Source organism: Sapajus apella, unplaced genomic scaffold, assembly GCF_009761245.1.
Source record: "Sapajus apella isolate SASKATOON/1434 unplaced genomic scaffold, GSC_monkey_1.0 scaffold149, whole genome shotgun sequence".
NCBI lineage: Eukaryota > Metazoa > Chordata > Mammalia > Primates > Cebidae > Sapajus > Sapajus apella.
In genome coordinates, this window is record NW_022437089.1 from 1502040 (window position 1) to 1523391 (window position 21352).

The window sequence follows — 21352 nt, forward strand, 5'->3', positions numbered from 1 at the left end:
TGGCACTAATCACAAATATAAGCTTTTCTAAATGGAAATTTATTCTAGAATATCCAGTGTCTAGACTTTAGTTCATCAAACTGACAGTTTGGTGAAGTCTTTAATCCAGCCTTGAGGGATAAGGGAATTCTTGGAGATGATGTTTATCTGAGACTTAAAGAATGAGTTAGGTGAAATCACAGTAGGGGTAGATAGAAAAATGTTCCAGGGGTCACTGTGTTCTCTCAGAATGCCTTTTACAATGTCCTGCTACCATAGGTACTTAATAAATTCTGCCCTAAAAGTTTGGTCATATATCAACCTTGTTATGTTATGTTATGTTAAGCTCTAGGAGAGGTTTTTCTGTCTTTCCAAGGAGAACAGCATACCTTTACTTTGCCATTCTGAGAAAACAGAGTCCAGTGATGGCCATCTTGACTGCTAGAGATGAGGAACTCCTTCACATACATGCTGGTAAGTAGAGATTTTACTCCCTGAGTAGTTATTCCTGTGATTTTCATTGTCTTCTGGAAGTCCACTTGCAGCCACTCTTTTGGATTATTTACCTGAGGGCAACAGTGTTGGACTAGTAGCCTCTTGGTCACCATTCACTCCCAGAAATCCCCAAATCCCTTCTTAACCATACCACAGCACTTCTCACTCTACTTTCTTTTTTGAGATGGAGTCTTGCTCTGCCACCCAGGCTGGAGTGCAGTGGCACGATCTTGGCTCACTACAACCTCCACCTCCTAGGTTCAAGCGATTCTCCTGCCTCAGCCTCCCAAGTAGCTGGGGTTACAGGTGCCCACCACCATGCCTGGATAATTTTTGTATTTTTAGTAGAGACAGGGTTTCACCAGCTTGGCCAGTGTGTTCTTGAACTCCTGACTTCAGGTGATCTGCCGCCGCAGCCTCCCAAAGTGCTGGGATTACAGGTGTGAGCCACTGTGTCCAGCCTCTACTTTCTATTGGCTAGTCAGTCTCCCTTATTCAACTCTAACCAACTTCAGGGCCAAAATTTTTCACAATTCACCTTTGTATCCCCAGGTTCATGCTGGGGATACAAAGATGCCCAGTAATGTTTACTTTCCACTGATACAATGAGAAACCTGGAAAGAAAGCTAATTGTTGATATTTATCTGTAAAACGGACTTTTCTACTACAATTCTTTGACAGATATTAGCCCAGTACTAAATAAAGCGATTCATCTTCCAGGAGGTTCAATTAGGGATCATTTCCCCCAACTGCCTATGGTGTTGTTTGCCCATAATCAACCTTCCCTGACACTCTTTTTAGGAATAACTATTGACAGAAATATCTCTGAAGAAATAGTCAAAGGCTCCCCCTATTTTTTTCCCAACCACTGCTCTGAGTCAGATAAACAGTAAATCTATTGCCTCTTACCTGAGGTCTCCAGGCATTACTCCTCCCTTGGAGGTGAAGTCGAGCTTTTGAAGGAGACCAGGTGGCAAAAATATTGGTGAAGTAGGATGAAGCAGTAATCTGTGCATCTGATATTGCTTTACTCTCCATTCCCAATGGCATGCTGCAACCTCAAAGAAAAGAAAAAGGAAGGTTATCATAGGGACATGCTTCAGCCTCAGTTATACTGAGAAGCCTCCACTGATATTCTAGGGCTACTGTCGTCATAATATCATTTCTCAGGCATTAACTTTTGCACAGATTCTTTTATTGTTACCTATTTTCTGGTCAGCTCTTCCCACTTTGTGTGACTCTTTGATTTTCCTCCTCTTCTTCTTCTACTTTTATTTTAGGTTCTAGGGGTACATGGGTAGGTTTGTTATAGGGGTAAATTGCATGTCACTGAGGCTTAGTGTATGGATGATCCCCTCACCCAGGTAGTGAGTGTAGTACCCAATATGTAACCTTCCAAGCCATATCCCCCTCCAAACCTCTTCCTTCCTGAGTTTCCATCATTGTGTCCATGTGTATTTAATGTTTGCCTCCCACTTATGAGAACATGTGATATTTGCTTTTCTTTTCCTGCATTAGTTCACTTAGGATAATGGCCTCCAGCTGCATCTATGTTGCTGAAAAGTCATGATCTCATTCTCTTTTATGGCTGCATAATATTCCATGGTATGTATATACCACATTTTCTTTCTTTCTTTTTTTTTTTTTTTTGGCGGGTTTTTGCTCTTGGTGCCCAGGCTGGAGTACAATGGCACGATCTCAGCTCACCACAGCCTCTGCCTCCTGAGTTCAAGTGATTCTCCTGCCTCAGCCTCCTGAGTAGCTGGGATTACAGGCATACACCACCACGCCCAGCTAATTTTGTAATTTTCATAGAGATGGGGTTTCCCCATGTTGGTCAGGCTGGTCTTGAACTCCCAAAGTGCTGGGATTATAGGCGTGAGCCACCACGCCCGGCACCACATTTTCTTTATCCAATCTGTTGTTGATGGGCATTTAGGTTGATTCCATGTATTTGCTATTGTGAATAGTGCTGAAATGAATATATGTGTGCATGTGTCTTTATGATAGAATGATTTATATTCCTTTGAGTATATACCCAGTGATGGGATTGCTGGGCTAAATGGTATTTCTGGGTTTGCCCAAGACTATGCTGGTTTTAGCACTGACAATTTTTGTGTCCTGATACTGGGAACCCCTCCTCCAGTCTCAGGATAACTAGAACAGTTAGTTGCCCTACCCATGGTTGAGGGAGGAAGGATAGAAGACGACTTGACACTTACTATTTAAATCACAGCCCATCAACTCCATGCGAAGAGTGCTGCGAATGCTATAATGAGTTGGGTGCAAACGGATGTATCGAGCAATAATTGGAGGGTTAAAAATATTGTGTTTTATCCCAGATGAATCCACATTGCCAAAGAAGACCTGTATGGAGAGATTATCACAAATACATGGACAGTGAATCCAGAGTTAAAAGCAATTTCTCTCAATCACATCTTCCTTCTAATTTTGCTTTGTGCATTTCTCAACAGCATCCAACATCCATAAGACAATTATGGTTAGATGGATGTTATGATGGTAGACACAAAAAAGGAACATACCCTGTAATCCCAGCACTTTGGGAGGCCGAGGCAGGTGGATCACGAGGTCAAGAGATCGAGACCATCCTGGTCAACATGGTGAAACCCCGTCTCTACTAAAAATACAAAAAACGTTAGCTGGGCATGGTGGCGCGTGCCTGTAATCCCAGCTACTCAGGAGGTTGAGGCAGGAGAATTGCCTGAACCCAGGAGGCGGAGGTTGCGGTGAGCCGAGACCGCGCCACTGCACTCCAGCCTGGGTAACAAGAGCGAAACTCCGTCCCAAAAAAAAAAAAAAAAAAAAAAAAAAAGGAACGCACCAAGAAGGAGTGGGAACAAGGGAAATTATTAGGACTGGGGCAAGTGAAATCGCTTTGTACTTTGAGTTCCTGTAAACGGCTCATAAAAGTTGAGGAAGCCATTTGGGCTTTGCTACTCCAGCATGGTCCACAGACCAGGAGTAGCAGAATCATCTGAGGGCAATCCAAAATGCAGTATCAGGAGAATGACGTCAGTGAGTTGATGGGATAGGAGGTCCCCACCTCTTGTTCCCCTACAGGAACAATAATTTGGCAACTATCTATGGATAAAAGTGCCTTTGTGGGAGCCATGGGATCCTGGTAGGAGGTTGGGAAACCCCGGTAGAGCTCAAGAATAAAGATGAATGCTTTAATAAGGCAAGCCCACATTCTAGTGGCAAGCCTGTCAACTATAGTTCTGGCTGTGGACCCAGAAGCAGCCCACCACCCTGGAAACTTAGCTCCAGACCTGTTTGTATGTGGTCCTACCACTAGCCCTATGTGCCCAGGGATCTGGGAGGAGCAACTCCCATTGGCAACCACAGTAACAGGCCTCCCAACTGTGGACTCTTAAGCAGCCCTGTGATTCAGCTTCAGTCCCACACTTCCATGGTCTTGGTGAAGTTCTGCCTACTCAGAAAACTGGTAGGAGTCATGCCATTCCACTCCTGGAAACAGGCCCACCAACTGGACCTGACTGTGGACTCACAAGTAACCCTGTGAGCCAACTCCAGTCTTGCTGTACCATGTTCTGGAAGCAGTCTTGCCTGTAAAGGGACTCAGTAGAATCCACACTTATCCGTGCCCCCATAACAGGCCCACTGGCTATGGGCCCAACTGGGGACCCTGAAGCAGCCCTTTGACCAAGCTCCAGGCCCACTTTATCATGGTCTGCAGGCAGTCCTGACCACTCAAGGACCCAATGAGAGCTGGTAATGAACCCATTGTCTGAGTACTCAACTTGAGACCAGAAGAGGTGTCAGCTCATTCAAATGTACAGATACCAATGCAAAGCTACATGGGTCATGAAGAATCAGGCAAATATGACATCACCAAAGGGAACTAATAAAGCTCCAGTAACCAACCCTGAAGAAATGAAGATTCATGAAATTTTTGAAAAGGGTTCAAAATGATCATTTGAGCTACAAGAGGATACAGGTAGACAACTAACAAAATGAAGATAACAATACATGAATGAAATTGCAAGTTTAATAAAGAAATAAAAACCATTTTAAAGACAAATAAAAATCCTGTAGCTGAAGAATATTGCTGAATATAGCTGAAGAATGACTGAACTAAAAAATTTAATAGAGATCTTCAATAGCAGACTCAATCATACAGAAGAAAGAATTTGTAAATTTGTAGACAGGTCATTTGAAATTATCTAGTTGGAGGAATAAAAAGAACAATGAGAAAGAGTGAAGAAAGAATATGGGACTTGGCCGGGCGCGGTGGCTCAAGCCTGTAATCCCAGCACTTTGGGAGGCCGAGGCGGGTGGATCACGAGGTCAAGAGATCGAGACCATCCTGGTCAACATGGTGAAACCCCGTCTCTACTAAAAATACAAAAAATTAGCTGGGCATGGTGGCACGTGCCTGTAATCCCAGTGACTCAGGAGGCTGAGGCAGGAGAATTGCCTGAACCCGGGAGGCGGAGGTTGCGGTGAGCCGAGATCGCGCCATTGCACTCCAGCCTGGGTAACAAGAGTGAAACTCCGTCTCAAAAAAAAAAAAAAAAAAAAAAAAAAGAATATGGGACTTGTGGGATATCATCAAGCAAAATGATAGATGCATTACAGAAATCTTAAAAGGAGAAGAGAGAGAGAAAGAGAAAGGAAGCTTATTTAAAGAAATAATAGGTGAGAATTCCTCAAATCTAGGGAGGGTAAGTGCCATCTGGATTCACTAAGCCCAAAGATAACCAAATAGATTAAACCCACAGAAGTCTACAATGAAATACATTATAATTAAATTAGCAACAAAGACAAAAGATAATTTTGGGGTAGTAAGAAGAAAGTGAATTATCACCCACAGAGAAGCTCCATAAGACAATGTGTGGACATCTCAGCAGAAACCTTGAAGGCCAGGAAAGAGTGGGATGATATATTCAAAGTACTCAGAGAAAAAAAATCCAATCAATAATACTTTATCTGGAAAAACTGTCCTTTAAGAATTAAGACAAAGATAAAGACTTTCTCAGACAAACAGAAACTGAGGGGGGTTTGTCACCACAAGACCTGCCTTACAAGAAGTGCTAATAGCTCTTCAAGTTGAAAGAAAAAGACACTAAACAATAACCCGAAAGCATATGAATCCTTTCACTACTAAAGGTAAATATAAAGAGAAACATAGAATATTATAACACTATAATGATTGCTATAGATAACTGTTAATATTAATTTATAAATTAAAAGACAAAATACTAATAGTAACTATAATGACAGAAATTTGTCAATGGAAACAAAATATAGAAGGAAGTAAAATATGACCTAAATTACATAAAGTTGTGGTGGGGGAAGTGAGTAAAGTATAGAGTTTCTGTATGTGACTGAAGGTGTTGCCAGCTTAAAACAGACTTCCATAACTATAAAATGTTCAGCTTGATCCCTGTGGTAAACACACACACACACACACACACACACACACACACACGCACACACACACACACACGTATAGTAGATATACAAAAGATAATGAGAAAAGAATCAAAACACAACCAAGCAAAAATCATCAAACCACAAAGAAAGAAAAAGAAGAAAGGAACAAAAAACTACAAAACACTAAACTATTAACAGAATGGCAATAGAAAGTCCTTACATATCAATAATTACTTTAAGTGTAAACGGACTCCCCAATCAAAAGACAAAGAGTAACAGAATGGGGTTTTTAAAAAGCCAACAATTCAGAGATGGGAAGGAAGGAACAAAAACAAACAAGACCCAAATGTACGTTGTTGATAACAGACTCACTTTTGATTTAAGAACACATATAGGCTGAAAGTGAAGGGGTGGAGAAAGTTATGCCATATAAACTGCAACCAAAAGAGAGCAGAGGTGGCTATACTTGTATGAGAAAAAATAGTCTTTAAGTGAAAAACTGTGACGCGAGACATAGAAGGTCACTATATAATAAAAGGGTCACTTGAACAGTAAGATGTAACAATTATAAATATATATGTACCCAACATGAAAGTAACTAAATATATAAAGCAAACATTGACAGACGTGGAAGGAGAAATCAATAACAATACAATATAGTGGTCTTCAATGCTCCACTCTCTATAATGAATAGATCATCCAATAGAAAATCAATAAGGATACAGCAGAACTGAAGAATAAAATAGACCCAATGGACCTAAAATGTACGTATAGAACTTTCCACCCAACAGCAGGATTATCAAGCACACAGAGAACATTCTTCAAGACAGATCACCTTTCAGGTCACAAAACAAGTCATAACAAATTTAAGAAGATTAAAATCATACCAAGTATATTTTCTGACCACAATGGATTCAAACTACAAATCAATAACAATAAGAAAACATGAAAATTCACAAATATGTGTAAACTAAACAACACATTCTTGAATGACCATTGGGTCACAGAAGAAATTGAAATCTTGATATGTTTTCATATTATGAAAACATACCAAAACTCAAAGGATACAGTAAAAGCATACTAATTGGGGAATTTATAGCAATAAATGCCTATATTTAAAAAGAAGAAAGATATGAAATAAACAACGAGGAGGAGGAGGGGGAGGGGGAGGGGGAGGGGGAGGGGAGAAAGAAAGAAGAAAGAAGAAGAAGAAGAAAACTAAGCCCAAAGGTAGCAGAACAAAGGAAATAATAAATGTTAGAGCAGAAATAAATCAAAAAGAGAATAGAAAAACAGTTGGAAAAAATTGACAAAACTAGGAGTTGATTTTTTTGGAAAAAATAAGCAAAATTGGCAAGTCCTTAGCTAGACTAAGAAAAAAAAAGAGAGAACATGCATATAAATAAAATGTAAATGAAAGATGAGACATTACAACTGATGTCACAGAAACAGAACCATAAGGGACTATTATGAGAATTTATATGCTAACAAATTGGTTAACCTAGAGGAAATGGATAAATTCCTAGAAACATATAACACACCAAAACTGAGTAACAGAGAAATAGAAAGCTTTAACAGACTCACAACAAATAGGAATATTGAATCTAGTAATCAGAAACCTTCCAACAAAGAAAAGCCCAGGAAGTATTAATACTAATATTTCTTAAACTCTCCTAAAAAATACAAGCAAGAACACTTCAAAACACAATTTATTAGCCAACATCACCCTGATACCATATCCTGGCAAAAACAACACTAGAAAAGAAAACTACAGGCCAGGCCAGGTTTGGTGGCTTAAGTCTGTAATCCCAATACTTTGGGACGCTGAAGCAGGCAAATCACTTGAGGTCAGGAATTCGAGACCAGCCTGGCAAACATGGTGAAAACCCACCTCTACTAAAAAAATGAAAAAAATTATCTGGTTGTGGTGGCATGTGCCTGTAGTCCCAGCTACTCAGGAGGCTTAGGCAGGAGAATCACTTGAGCCCAGGAGGTGGAGGGTGCAGTGAGCCATACCACCACTGCACTCCAGCCTGGGCAACAGAGTGAGACCTGTCTCAAAAAAAAAAAAAAAGAAAACTACAGGCCAATATCCCTGATGAACACAGATACAAAAATCCTCAACAAAATACCTGCCAACCAAATTCAACAGCACATTAAAAGTATGATTCATCATGAACAAGTGGTATTTATCCCTAGGATACAAGGATGGTTCAACATGTGCAAATCAATCAACGTGATATACCACATTATCAGAATGAAAGATGAAAAACACATGATTATTTTGATCAATGCAGAAAATGAATTTGACAAAACTAGATAGCCATTCATAATAAAAACTTTCAACATGATAGATACAACAAGGAACTTACCTCAACACAATAAAGACCATATAGGAAAAGCCCACAGCTGGTATAACCAATGTGGAAAAACTGAAGGCTTTTCCTTTTAGATACTGATATAGTTTGGGTCTATGTTCCCACTCAAATCTCACCTTGAGTTGTAATCCCCATAATCCCCATGTGTCGAGGGAGGGACCTGGTGGGAGTTGATTGGATCATAGGGGTGGTTTCCCCCATGCTGTTCTCCTGATAGTGAGTTCTTACGAGATCTGATGGCTTTATAAGTGTTTGACAGTTCCTCCTTTACACACTGTCTCTTGACTGCTGCCATATAAGATGTGCCTACTTCCCCTTATGCCATGACTGTAGGTTTCCTGAGGCCTCCCCAGCCATGCAGGACTGTGAGTCAATTAAACCTCTTTTCTTTATAAATTACCCAGTCTCAGGCAGTTCTTTATAGCAATGTGAAAACAGACTAATACAGATACTATGCAATGCAAGAATGCCTACTATCACTACTTCTATTCAAGACAGTACTTTCCAGTTATATCTTGAACTAGTTAGAACAATTAGACAAGAAAAGGAAATAAAAGGCATCCAAATAGAATAGTAAAATTATCTGTTTTTGCAGATGTAGAACACTCTGAAGACTCAACAAAAAATTGTTAGAATACATGAATTCTGTAAAGTTGCAGGATACAAAATCAACATACAGAAATCAGTGATGTTTCTATACACTGTAAACTAAACCAAAAGAAATTAGAAAATAATCTTATTTACAATAGCAGCAAAAGAATATAATACTTAGGAATAGACTTAACCAAATAAATGAAAGACTTGTACAATGAAAATATAGAAAACATTTATTAAGGAAATTCAAGAAGACACAGATAAAGAAAAGATATTCCATATTCACTGATTGGAAGAATTACTCTTGTTAAAATGTCCACATGACCCAAAGTAATCTACAGATTCAATGTGATCCCTATCAAAATCTCAATGGTGTTCTTCACAGAAATTTTTTAAAAAATTAAATTCATATGGAATCACAAAAGACCCCAACGAGGCAAAGCAATTTTTTTTTTTTTGAGACAGTCTTGCTCTGTTGCCCAGGCTGGAGTACAGTGGCACAATCTTGGTTCACTACAACCTCTGCCTTCCAAGTTCAAGTGATTCTCCTGCCTCAGCCTCCATATTAGCTGGGATCCCAGGGTCCCACCACCATATCTGGCTAATTTTTGTTTGTTATTTTTTTTAGTAGAGATGGGGTTTTACCATGTTGACCAGGCTGATCTTAAACGCCTGACCTCAAGAGATCCACCCGTCTCAGCCTCAGAAAGTGCTGGGATTACAGGCGTGAGCCACCGTACCCAGCCAGGCAAAACAATCTTAAGCAAGAAGAACAAAGCTAGAAGCATCACACTTCCTGATTTCAAAATATACTACAAGTCTCCAGGAATCAAAATAGTATGGTACTGGCATAAAAATAGACACATCAAACAAGGGAACAGAATAGAAAAGCCCAGAAATAAATTCACACATTTACTGTCAACAGATTTTTGACAAGGGTGTCAAGAACATACAATGGGGAAAAGAGAGTCTCTTCAATAAATGATATTGGGAAAACTGAATATCCACATGCAGAAGAAAGAAACTGGGCCCCTTTCTCACACTATACATAAAATTCAACTCAAAATTGATTAAACACTTGTATATAAGACCTAAAGCTACAATACTCCTGGAAAAAAAAACAGTAAAAAAGCTTCTTGACATTGATTTGGACAATATTTTTTTAATATCATACCAAAAGTACAGGCAACAAAAACAAAAATAGACAACTGGGATCGCACCAAACTAAAAAGTTTCTGCACAGCACAAGAAATAATCAACAGAGTGAAAAGGCAACCTATGGAATGGATAAAAATATTTGAAAACTGTGTATCTGATAATTGGTAAGAAACTCAAACAACTCAATAGTAAGAAACAACCCAATTAAAAATGGGCAAAGGACCTAAATACAATTTTTCAAAAGAAGAAATATAAAAGGCCAACAGATAAATGATGCTCAGCATCACTAACCATCAGGGAAATGCAAATCAAAACACAATGAGATATTCCCTCACATCTACTAGAATAGTGTCTTAGTCTGTTCTTATAGACTATAGCTTATTATGGACTATAATTTATTATGCTGCTATGACAGAATACCACAGATTGAGTAATTTTTAATGAACAGAGATGTATTTGGTTCACAGTTCTGGAGGCGTGGCAGTCCAAGATCAAGAGGCCAGCATCTGGCAAAGGCCTTCTTTCTATATCATAACATGGCAGAAGGGCAAAAAGAGGGCAAGAAAGAGTTCAAACTCACAGCCTTAAGTGCTTTTGTAATCGGCATTAATCCATTCATGAGGGTGGAGCCCTCACAACCGAAACACCTCCCATTCGGCCCTACCTCCTATCACTGTTGCATTGGGAATTAAGTTTCCAACAGATGTTTTTTGGGGAAAACACTCAAACCATAGCAAATAGCTATTATCAAAAAGACAAAAGATGACAAATGTTGGTGGGAATGTGGAGAAAAGGAAAATCTCATACACTGTTGCTGCAAAAATAAGTTGGTACAGCCATTATGAAAAACAGCATAGAGGTTCCTCAAAAAAACTAAAAATAGAATGCCATAGATCCAGCAATCTCATATATATATATATATATATATATATATATATATATGACATTGATTTGGGCAATATTTTTTTAATATCACACCAAAATTTTGTACTCCCCACACCACAGTCCCTAGCACCTAACATTCTACTGTCTGCTTTTATGAGTTTGACCATCTTAGGTTCCGCATATGAGGTCATGCAATATTTGTCTTTCTGTGTCTGGCTTATTACACTTAGTACAATATTTTCCACGTTCATCCAGCACACACAGTTATTAACAAGCTAATGATCAACATTTATTAGCTAGACCTACCTCAAATCAAATATGATTTGATATATATATCTATATCTATATCTTCACTCCCATGTTCACTGCAACAGTATTCACAATAGCCAAGATATAGAAACAACCTAAATGTCCATTAATGGATGGAAGGATAAAGAAAATGTATTATATATATGATGGAATATTCACAGGATTATGAACTATTATTCAGCCTTAAAAAAAGAAGAAAATCCTGCCACTTGTGATAAAATGGATGAACCTGGAAAATATTATACTAATAAGCCAGACACAGAAAGACAAATATTGTATGACCTCATATGTGGAACCTAAGATTGTCAAATTCATAAAAGCAGACAGTAGAATGTTAGGTGCCAGGCACTGTGGTGTGGGGGTACAAAATTTCAATTATGCAAGATAAATTAGTTCTGTAGATCTAATGTGTGATATAGTAACTATAGTAAACAATACTGTATTGTATACTTGAAATTTGCTAAAAGAGTAGGTCATAAATATTCTCATCACAAAAAGGATAGGTAGGCAAAGAGACAGATATATCTTAATTAGCTTGCTTGTGGTGACCATTTCACAATGTATCCATTTATTAAAACATCAAGTTGTACCCCTTAAATATATGCAACTTAAATTTATCAATTATACCTAAATAAAGCTTTTTCAAAAGAGATGCAGTTTCTTGGGCTCCATGTCAGGTCTCCTGAATCCGAATCTAAATTTTAATAAGATCCTTAGGTGTTTTGTATGCACACTAAAGTTTGAAAAACACTGGCAGAGGACAGTCAGCTGTGAAAGAGAACTGGGCCTATCCTCCACACTGGTCTCAGAATGATCTAAGAATGTAGTGTGTGTGTGTGTGTGTGTGTGTGTGTGTGTGTGTGTGTGTAGAGAGAGAGAGAGAGAGAGAGTGAGAGAAAGAGAGAGAGAGAGAGAGAGAGAGAGAGTCTATAATGTGGGCATTAATTAATGCTCCCACTGTATGAATTAATGAGACACGTTAGTATCCAAAATGTGGGATTTCGTACCTTGGCATGTCTGGGTTCTGGACAAAAGTACATAACATATGCAAGGGAAAGGGAATACAGTTTGAGAAATATGGTAGTAATGCCAATTTGAAAGGCCTAGATTTAAATCATAGCATACAGCATAAGAAATATTGAAAATGATATCACTCATAGAACACCTGGGATTTTTTTATCTGCTTGAATACACTAAAATAGGTATTCAACATGTAAGTCTATTATATGATCACACATCAGAGTTTAGTATCATGGAAAATCTTTAAAAATTATTCTGCCATGTAGCGTTTTCTTCTTCCAATGGAACAGAAAATATCAATAAATTTGTGGCATTGTTTCTAAACAAGTTATACCAGAAATCACAACATTTCTAAAAATAAATATATCTGTATTGGGGGGTTGAAATAGAATAACATATTCAAACCATAGACCTTTATTTAAAGATTTATTAAAGATTTTGTTTTCTCTGCTGCTCTCCTTTCTATAAAGGAAAAAATTTGACCTTCTATTTATGGCCTTTAGACTTGGCTCTTGCAAGAGCAAGTATAATTAAATCCAAGGTAATAAATGAACACTACAACTCACCTCTCTGGAGTCGGATGGTGCAAAATTATTTGTAGAAAGCCACCTGTTTTGTCTAGCTACCCCCTGCATAAGTGGGTACTGGCAGCTCTTGGGAGCCTGAATTTTATGTATTTTATTTTGTGACTAAAATAATGAATGTGTAGTCTGACTCCAAAAGGGGGCGGTCATCTTTGATTTGAGATAGGTCTAGCTATGTTTCCAAATTTCTAATTTAAAAGAAATTTGTTGCTACAGAATGATCATTGAGAAGTAGAAGTTTTGAAATGAAGTATGTATCAATGCAAAATGACATTCAGTTTTATTAGCATCTGAAAAGTTTATGTTGAACTTAAGAGTATTATATAGCTAATAAATGTTGATCATTAGCTTGTGACTAAACTGTGTGTGCTAGGAAGAATACTGATCTCCCAGTGATAGGCACATTCTAATCCCCAGAGCACGTGACTGTGTTATGTTGCATAGTAAGAGGGCCTTAAGGTTGCAGATGAAATTAAGTTTGCCAATTAGCTGATGTCAAAATAGGGGGAATATCCTGGATTATCCAAGTGGGCCCGATGTAGTCACAAGGGGTCTTGAAAGTGAGAGAGGGAGGCAGAAGAGAAGAATCAAAGGGAGATATGATTACTTAAGAATAGTCAGGAAGGTGAAGTATTACTGGCTTCAAAGATGGAGGAAGGAGGCCATGATTTAATGAATGTGTATGGCCCCTAGAAGCTGGAAAAGAAAGGAAAAAGAATCCTTTTCTAGAGCTTCCAGAAAGAAATGTAGCCCTGATGACACCTTGATTTTAGCCCAGTGAGACTTGGGTCAGTCTTCTGGCCTATAGAACTGTAATATAATACATTTGTGTTGTTTTAAGCTGTTAAGTTTGTGGTAATTTGCTACCCCAGCAATAGAAAACTAATATCCTATATACATCGACTTTGCCTTCATTTGTTAATCTTTGTGCCTTGATTAGAAACCTGCTTGGGGAGACAATTTGTTAATTCAACAAACAGTTAATGACTGACTACAGAAATCCTAGATTCCATATATTATGTGCCAGGCGTTGTGCTAGAAGGCCTCAGTGGTAAATTCTACTAAATGTTTAAAGAAGGATTAACATTAATCCTTCTCAAACTCTTCCAAGAGATGGAAAAGAAGAGTAAACTTTACAACTCATAGTATGAGGCCGCCATTACTTTGATATCAAAGCCACACAAGTATATCACAAGGAAAGAAAATTACAAATTGCATGTAATTGAATATATAACATTCCCTTATGCATGTAGATGCAAAAATCCTCAACAAAATATTAGTAAACCAAATCCAGCAGCATGTTATAAAGGTTATATCCCATGCTCAAGTGGAAATTATCCCAATAATGCAAGGGTGGTTCAACATAAGACAACCAATCCATCAGTCAACTCCACATTAATAAAATATAGGGAAGAAAACCCCTGCAAGTTCAATCCATTTGATTCAGAAAAATCATTTGATAAAGCTGAACACCTTTTCATGATAAAAAAAAAAAAGACGAAATAAACTAGAAATAGAAGAGAAAATCCATAACATGATAAAGAGCATTCACAAAATACCCAAAACTAACATCACACTCAATGGTTAAAGACTGAAAGATTTTCCCCTAAGATCAGAAACAAGACAAGAATGCCTGCTTTAACTGCTTCTATTCAAAATTGTATTGGAAGTCCTAGCCAGAGCAATTAGAAAAAAAAAAAAAAGAAATAAAAGGCATCCAAATTGAAAAGGAATAAGTAAAGCTATCTTCTTCTCAGATGGACATGAGCTTATATGTAGAAAACCCCAAAGAATCCACAAAACACTATAGAGCTAATAGGTGAATTCAGCAAAGTTACAGGATATAAGATCAACATGCAAAAAGCAGTTATATTTCTACACACTAGCAATGAACAATCTGAGATGAAATAAGAAAATAATTCCATTAAAAATAGCATCAAAAGAATAAAATACTTAGGAATAAATGTTACCAAGGAGATGCAAGGCTTGTACACTGAAAATTACAAAACATTGCTGAAAGATATTGAAGACAGCATAAAGAAATAGAAAAATATTCTGTGTTCATGAATTGGAAGACAATATTTTTAAGATGATAGTACTACCCAAAATGATCTACAGGTTTTAATACATTCTGCATCAAAATCCCAATGGCCCTTTTTTTTTTTTTTTTTTTTTGCAGAAATGGAAAAGCCAATCTTAAAATTCATGTGTAATTGTGAGGGACCTCAAATAGCCAAAATAATCTTGAAAAAGAACAAAGTTGGAGAACTCACACTTCCCAAATTCAAAACATCATATAAAGCTACAGTTATCAACACTTTGTGGTACTGGTATATATATATGTCTGCCCTTATACCAGTACCACAAAGTATATATATGTAGATGGAATAGAATTAAGAAGCAAGAAATAAACCCATAACAGTATTCATGGATATGTATCTCAAATACAGATGGTTCCCAGCTTATAATGGTTGAACTAACAATTTTTTGACTTTATGATGGTGTGAAAGCAACATGAATTCAGTAGAATCTATATGCATAAAAGTACTTAAAGTACACCTACAACCATTCTTTCACTTTCAGTACAATATTTAATAAATTATATGAGATGGCCAATACTTCTTTATAAACTTGGCTTTGTGTTACATGATTTTGCCCAACTGTAGCCTAATTGTAGGTGTTCTGAGCAGGTTTAAGGTAGGCTGGGCTAAACTATGACGATTGGTTGGTTAGCTGTTGATATGGTTTGGCTCTGTGTCCCCACCCAAATCTCATGTCAAACTGTAATCCCCATATGTCAGAGGAGAGGCCTGGTGGGAGGTGATTGGATTGTAGGGGCAGATATCCCCTTGCTGTTCTCATGATAGTGAGTGAGTTCTCATGAGATCTGATGGTTTAAAAGTTTATGACATTTCCCACTTCACTCTTTCTCCTGTTCCACTAGGGTAAGGCATGCTTGCTTCCCCTTCACCTGCTGCTACGAATTTAAGTTTCCTGAGGCCTCACAGTCATGCTTCCTGTTAAGTCTGCAGAACTGTGAGTCCATTCAACCTCTTTTATTCATAAATTACCAAGTCTCAGGTAGTTCTTTATAGCAGTGTGAGAATGGACTAATATAGCTGTATTAAATGCATTTACACTAATAATGGTTTTAAGCAACAATGGGTTTATCAGGATGTAATACCATCCCAAGTTGAGGAACATGTTTTATTTAAAACAGCTGTTCAAACAACACTTGTACAGGAGCATTCATGGCAGCACTTTTCACACTATCTAATCAGTAATGTAGGGGATCAAATGCCACCTCAAAATATGCCACTTTGGCATATTGATTATTTTGAGTTTAAAGGCACTTGAAAAATACCAGATGCAAGAAGGGCATGCTGACCTTCCTTTTTTTAATGAAAGGAGGAGATAAAACTCTCATGTGATAGGTATTATCTGTATACCAGGAGGAAGAAACACATTCTTATTGCCAGTAATGGGGAGTCCAGGTTTGAGGGAAAGCTGTACCAAAAAACCTTCTTAGTGACTTTACCACAACTAACTCTCTTAGCCCAAACACCATTGTCTTGTTATGTTTTCACAATTTACCACACTTTTTCCAATCTAGTATGTAAGGGTTCAGGTGTAATTGCTCATTTGAGTATTCATATATCTTATGAGGGCTCCCATGTACATGTAAAAAAAACCAAATAAAATTTTGTATATGCTTTTCTTTTGTTAATCTGTCTTATTTAAGTCCCAGCTGGAGAATCTAAGAGGATAGAGGACATTTGGCTCCCCTGTCATGGAAATCACTTAATGAACTGTTAAACAACTGATGAATGGATTAACAAAATGTGGCCTATTTATACAACGGAATATTATTCAGTGATTCAAAGGAAGGAAGAACTGATTCACGCCTCTACATGGATGAACCCTGATGAAAACATTATGCTAAGTGAAAGCAGCCAGACACACAAGGCCTGTCATTTGGTTGTATGATTCCATCTACAGGAAATCTCCAAAACAGGCAAACCTCTATGGCCAGAAAGCAGATTGGTTAGTGGTTGCCAGGGACTATCAGGAACGTGCGTATGTGGCGGGGGTGGCGGCGGCGGCGGGGGAAGCGGTGGTAGCGGAGGTGTGGAGGAGGCGTGTGGGAAGTGACTGCTTACAGGTACAGGGGTTTCGGTTTCTTTTCCGGGTGTTGAAAATGTTTTGGAGCCAGGTGGTTGTGACGGGTGTGCAACATTGTGAAGGAGCCGTACCCAGCATCTTCCCCCCGGCCGCCCCTTTGTCTTTCTCCCATCCAGTAGAAAGGGAGAGTTCCCCCACCGGCGAAGAGAGGGTCACCAGCGGGATTCCCCCTCCCCGCCCCACCCCCACCCCCACCCCCCCCCCCGCCCCACCCCCACCCCCACGGCCCCCCACAGCCGCTTCCAGGCCCAGGCCTGCTCCCTCGGGGCCAATGGGAAGGCCATGAGGTCACCTGATGGGCGTGTCCCTGGTGAGGCCATCGCCACGTGCGAGCGAGGCCGTCACCGTGTGGTGACGTGGTGGCACGAGGATGTCCGTGCCCATGGGACTGGGCTCCCCAGCCAATGAGGGGCTGGGCCCTGGTCGCTAGGATACACGGTACTGGACGCGATAACGGTCATCTTGAGAGGCATCTCGTCGTGCTAGAGCAAGCCGAGCCGAGATAGCGCACCCAACACCCAGCATGTCGGAGAGGAGCAGCCGTCGAGGGTCCTCTGGTGCTGGCGGCCCGGGGCATACCCGCTCGAGCGGAGGTTTTGTTTTCTGTGAGCGAGATGGAGCGTAGTCTACGGGAAGGCCGCTACGCCCAGCGCCCGAGCCCCCGTGCGCCAGTCGACCCCGCTGCCGTGATTGAGTACCTCACGGCCCAGATCCTGGAGCTGGCGGGCAAGGAGGCCCACAACAACGGAGAGAGGACCATCACTCCGCAGCTGCCGGACACGGCGGTTCACAACAACGCGCTGCTGAGCACCCTCTTTGACACAACCACCATGTCTCAAGTGGTTCCCGGCCGGGACTAGCTGCTGTCGACGGCCGACTTCTGGAACCTGGCAGGTCCACTCGTCCACCCACCCAGCCCCAAATCCCCCAGCCCCCAAACCACCCCCCGCTTTCCACCGGCCCCAAAGTCCGTTGGGCCTTCATTCATTAATTCTGTCACTAAAGTGTTTAATGGAACCCACCTGCCTGTTGCAGTCACTTTGCCTTCGGGGGGGAGGGGAGGGCGGTGTGGGGTGAGGGGACGTGGGATGGGCTGGGGCGTTAAGAGACCTCCCTAGCTGGAAGTGCTTGGGGCGGCGAACACGGCCCCGCCTCCGATTCCGCTCTTTGCAGACCACCAGGGCAAGGGGCGGGCTCGGGCGGGGGAGCCAGCCGGCGCGGGCACGGCGGCAGCCCGCCAAGGGGGACGCACACCGCACGTCGCGCCGCCACGCACGCCAGCGGCCGCGGCGCCGCCGCCGCGTCCGGAAGTGCTTGGGGCGGCGAACATGGCGGCGGCGGCGGCCGGCCTGGGCGGTGGCGGCGGCGGCGCCGGCCCGGGACCTGAGGCCGGGGACTTCCTGGCCCGCTACCGGCTGGTATCGAACAAGCTGAAGAAGCGGTTTCTGCGGAAGCCGAACGTGGCGGAGGCCGGCGAACAGTTCGGACAGCTGGGCCGTGAGCTGCGCGCCCAGGAGTGTCTGCCGTACGCGGCCTGGTGCCAGCTGGCGGTGGCGCGCTGCCAGCAGGCGCTCTTCCACGGGCCCGGGGAGGCGCTGGCTCTCACCGAGGCCGCCCGCCTCTTCCTGCGGCAGGAGCGCGACGCGCGCCAGCGCCTGGTCTGCCCCGCCGCCTACGGGGAGCCGCTGCAGGCCGCCGCCAGCGCCCTGGGCGCCGCGGTGCGCCTGCACCTCGAGCTGGGCCAGCCGGCCGCCGCCGCCGCCCTCTGCCTCGAGCTGGCCGCCGCCCTGCGCGACCTGGGCCAGCCGGCCGCCGCCGCCGGTCACTTCCAGCGCGCCGCCCAGCTCCAGCTGCCCCAGCTGCCCCTGGCCGCGATGCAGGCGCTCGGTGAGGCGGCCTCCTGCCAGCTGCTGGCGCGCGATTACACCGGCGCCCTGGCGCTCTTCACGCGCATGCAGCGCCTGGCGCGGGAGCACGGCAGCCACCCGGTGCAGCCGCTGCCGCCGCCCCCGCCGGCGGGGCCGCAGTCCGGGCTCGCGCCGGGGCCCGGGGCGACGCCCGCCCTACCGGCCGCGCTGCTGGCTCCAAACGCCGGCTCCGTGGCGCCCTCTCCCGCCGCCCTGGGCGCCTTCTCGGACCTGATGGTCCGCTGCGAAGTGTCCCGCGTTCTGCTGCTGCTCCTCCTGCAACCACCGCCCGCCAAGCTGCTGCCGGAGCACGCCCAGACCCTGGAGAAGTACTCCTGGGAGGCTTTTGACAGCCACGGGCAGGAGAGCAGCGGCCAGCTTCCCGAGGAGCTCTTTCTGCTGCTCCAGTCTTTGGTCATGGCTACCCACGAAAAGGACACGGAAGCCATCAAGTCGCTGCAGGTGGAGATGTGGCCACTGTTGACTGCTGAGCAGAACCACCTCCTTCACCTCGTTCTGCAAGAAACCATCTCCCCCTCAGGACAGGGCATCTGACCCATCCCATTCACCCGATGGCTGTTTGCCCGGACGGGGAGGGGATTCCCATCAATCCCGTTAACCAGTTGACTTTTTGCCTGTTTCCAAACCTCACGCATCCACGTTTGCGTCTGCGGCGACAGACAAAGACATACCGTCCCGGCCTCTGCATTTTATGGTATTCCCGTTGCCGCCGCCACAGGATTTACCTCGTTGACTGAACGTTACCGGCATCCCAAACGCCTGTTTCCGTAGCAGGGGGAGAGCAACACATTTTCATGAAACCGGAGTAGAGGACATGGCTCTCTTCCAAAAAGCCACGACACGAAAATGGCAGTCCCTTTCGTCTCCTTCCTCCGCTTCTTCCACCCAACGCAGCCTCGTGCCTCCACCTTTGTTTCGTAGTGAGGCTTTCATTTTGCGGCGGCTCCCTCCCTCTAAACTTAACCGCCCTAGATGATTTCATCCTGCCCCGCATTTCTTAACGTATTTCTGTGTCTCTGTCATGGCCAAATTTTTCCTGCCACTCATCTGCACAGTACATCTTCATGGCAGTCATTTTATTCCTTCCAGCTTCCTTGTAACCACAGCCCCGGATCCATGATAAAGCCGCTCTTGTACTCCTCACGTGTGGTTTTGGTGTCCCTCGTCTGTAAAATGTGACTCCATTACCTACTTGTCAGGAGGCCAGAATTAGAACCAGATAGTCCTCTTTGGGCTCCAGCATGTATTCGTTCCTTTGAAATTTGAGCTGTGCCTCCTATGTGGGCCATGCCTCAGGGCAAGGAACCTGCAGAGGTTATCTGTGATGTGCTCCTTACTCAGATGACTGCGATGCAAATGTGTCCAGTGCAGTGGGTCCCGTGCCGATGCATCGATTTGCATTGGAATTCACGGTTCCGGTTCTATTCCGAGAGGTGTATGCAGTCTGCATCACAACTTTTATTTGTAATAGGGATTTTTTTTTTTTTTTTTTTTGGTGGGGGGTGGGAGGTAATGGGGGCGGATGGAGTCTCACTCTGTGTCTAGTGCAGTAGCACGATCTTGGATCACTACAGCCTCCACCTCCTGGGTTCAAGCGATTCTCCTACCTCAGCCTCCCGAGTACCTGGGATTACAGGGGCACCCCACCACGCCGGGCTAATTTTTTAGTAGAAACGGGGTCTCACCATGCTGGTCTCTCCAACTCCTGACCTCAAATGATCCACCCGCCTCGGCCTCCCAAAGTGCTGGGATTACAGGCATGAGTCACCGCCCAGCCCGCAATGGGGATTTTGCTACAACTTGTAGTTAAATGGCGAAATCAGAGAGCATGGCTCTTTGGTGTTGTGGGGTCACTGAATGCAAGGCAGCCTCCTTATTCCCCAAAAGCAGGATGGCGTTCCATTTGAAAACAGTTACCTTTCCCAGGCTTTCTGGCTCAAACAGAGCATGCAACCCAACTAAGCTGTTTTCGTACTTTACTGCGTCATTTTTACCCTTTTGAGGGTGACACAACTCTTCAGAATATAGCCTCTTTCTCAAACTTTCAACCCTGAGGAAATGCATCCTTTCAGCCAGAGTTGCACACAATACTGATCTGCAGGGCTGAGGTGTAAGGACACAGTTTGGAGGAGATGGTTTTGTTTTAGTCTTTTTGCAGGGGAGAGGTGTGGAGGGTTGTCACTGTGAGTTAAGTGCCTCAAAACGGGTGGGACTTGTAGGGTGTTCTTTTCTGCCTCCGTTTCTATTTCAACAGTGTGGAAGTAATGGGAAGCACAGGAGAGGCCCGTTCCACCACCCTTCCTCTCACTCTCATTTGGCTGCCAGGAAGGGTCCTACAGAGCCCCTAAACACCTAGCCCAAATTATTGTAAAAGCGGTTGAAGGGTTTATACTCCTTTGCTCTTTGGCTTCTTCCTGATGTG

General features: G+C 42.8%; 3 protein-coding genes across 6 annotated transcripts in view; 2 read left to right on the plus strand and 1 right to left on the minus strand.

The window, feature by feature from the left end:
* The window catches only part of F8 (coagulation factor VIII), a 191283-nt gene that overhangs the window by 13794 nt on the left and 156137 nt on the right, over positions 1–21352 (minus strand). For all 4 annotated transcript variants that reach the window (XM_032265302.1, XM_032265300.1, XM_032265301.1 and 1 more), the window contains 3 exons: positions 2697–2841; positions 1384–1532; positions 369–545 (listed from right to left, as the gene is read on the minus strand). In XM_032265302.1, the coding sequence (XP_032121193.1) occupies positions 369–545; positions 1384–1532; positions 2697–2841 (471 nt within the window). The remainder of the gene's footprint in view (positions 1–368; positions 546–1383; positions 1533–2696; positions 2842–21352) is intronic.
* Positions 16930–18015, plus strand: LOC116541258 (histone H2A-Bbd type 2/3). Its single transcript, XM_032265304.1, is given in 2 exon segments — positions 16930–17581; positions 17583–18015. Coding segments are annotated over 2 exon segments (336 nt in total). The 5' UTR covers positions 16930–17525; the 3' UTR covers positions 17863–18015.
* F8A1 (coagulation factor VIII associated 1) lies at positions 18308–20073 on the plus strand. The gene has a single exon (XM_032265303.1). It carries the CDS (start codon positions 18331–18333, stop codon positions 19462–19464), a length of 1134 nt encoding a protein of 377 aa, XP_032121194.1. The 5' UTR covers positions 18308–18330; the 3' UTR covers positions 19465–20073.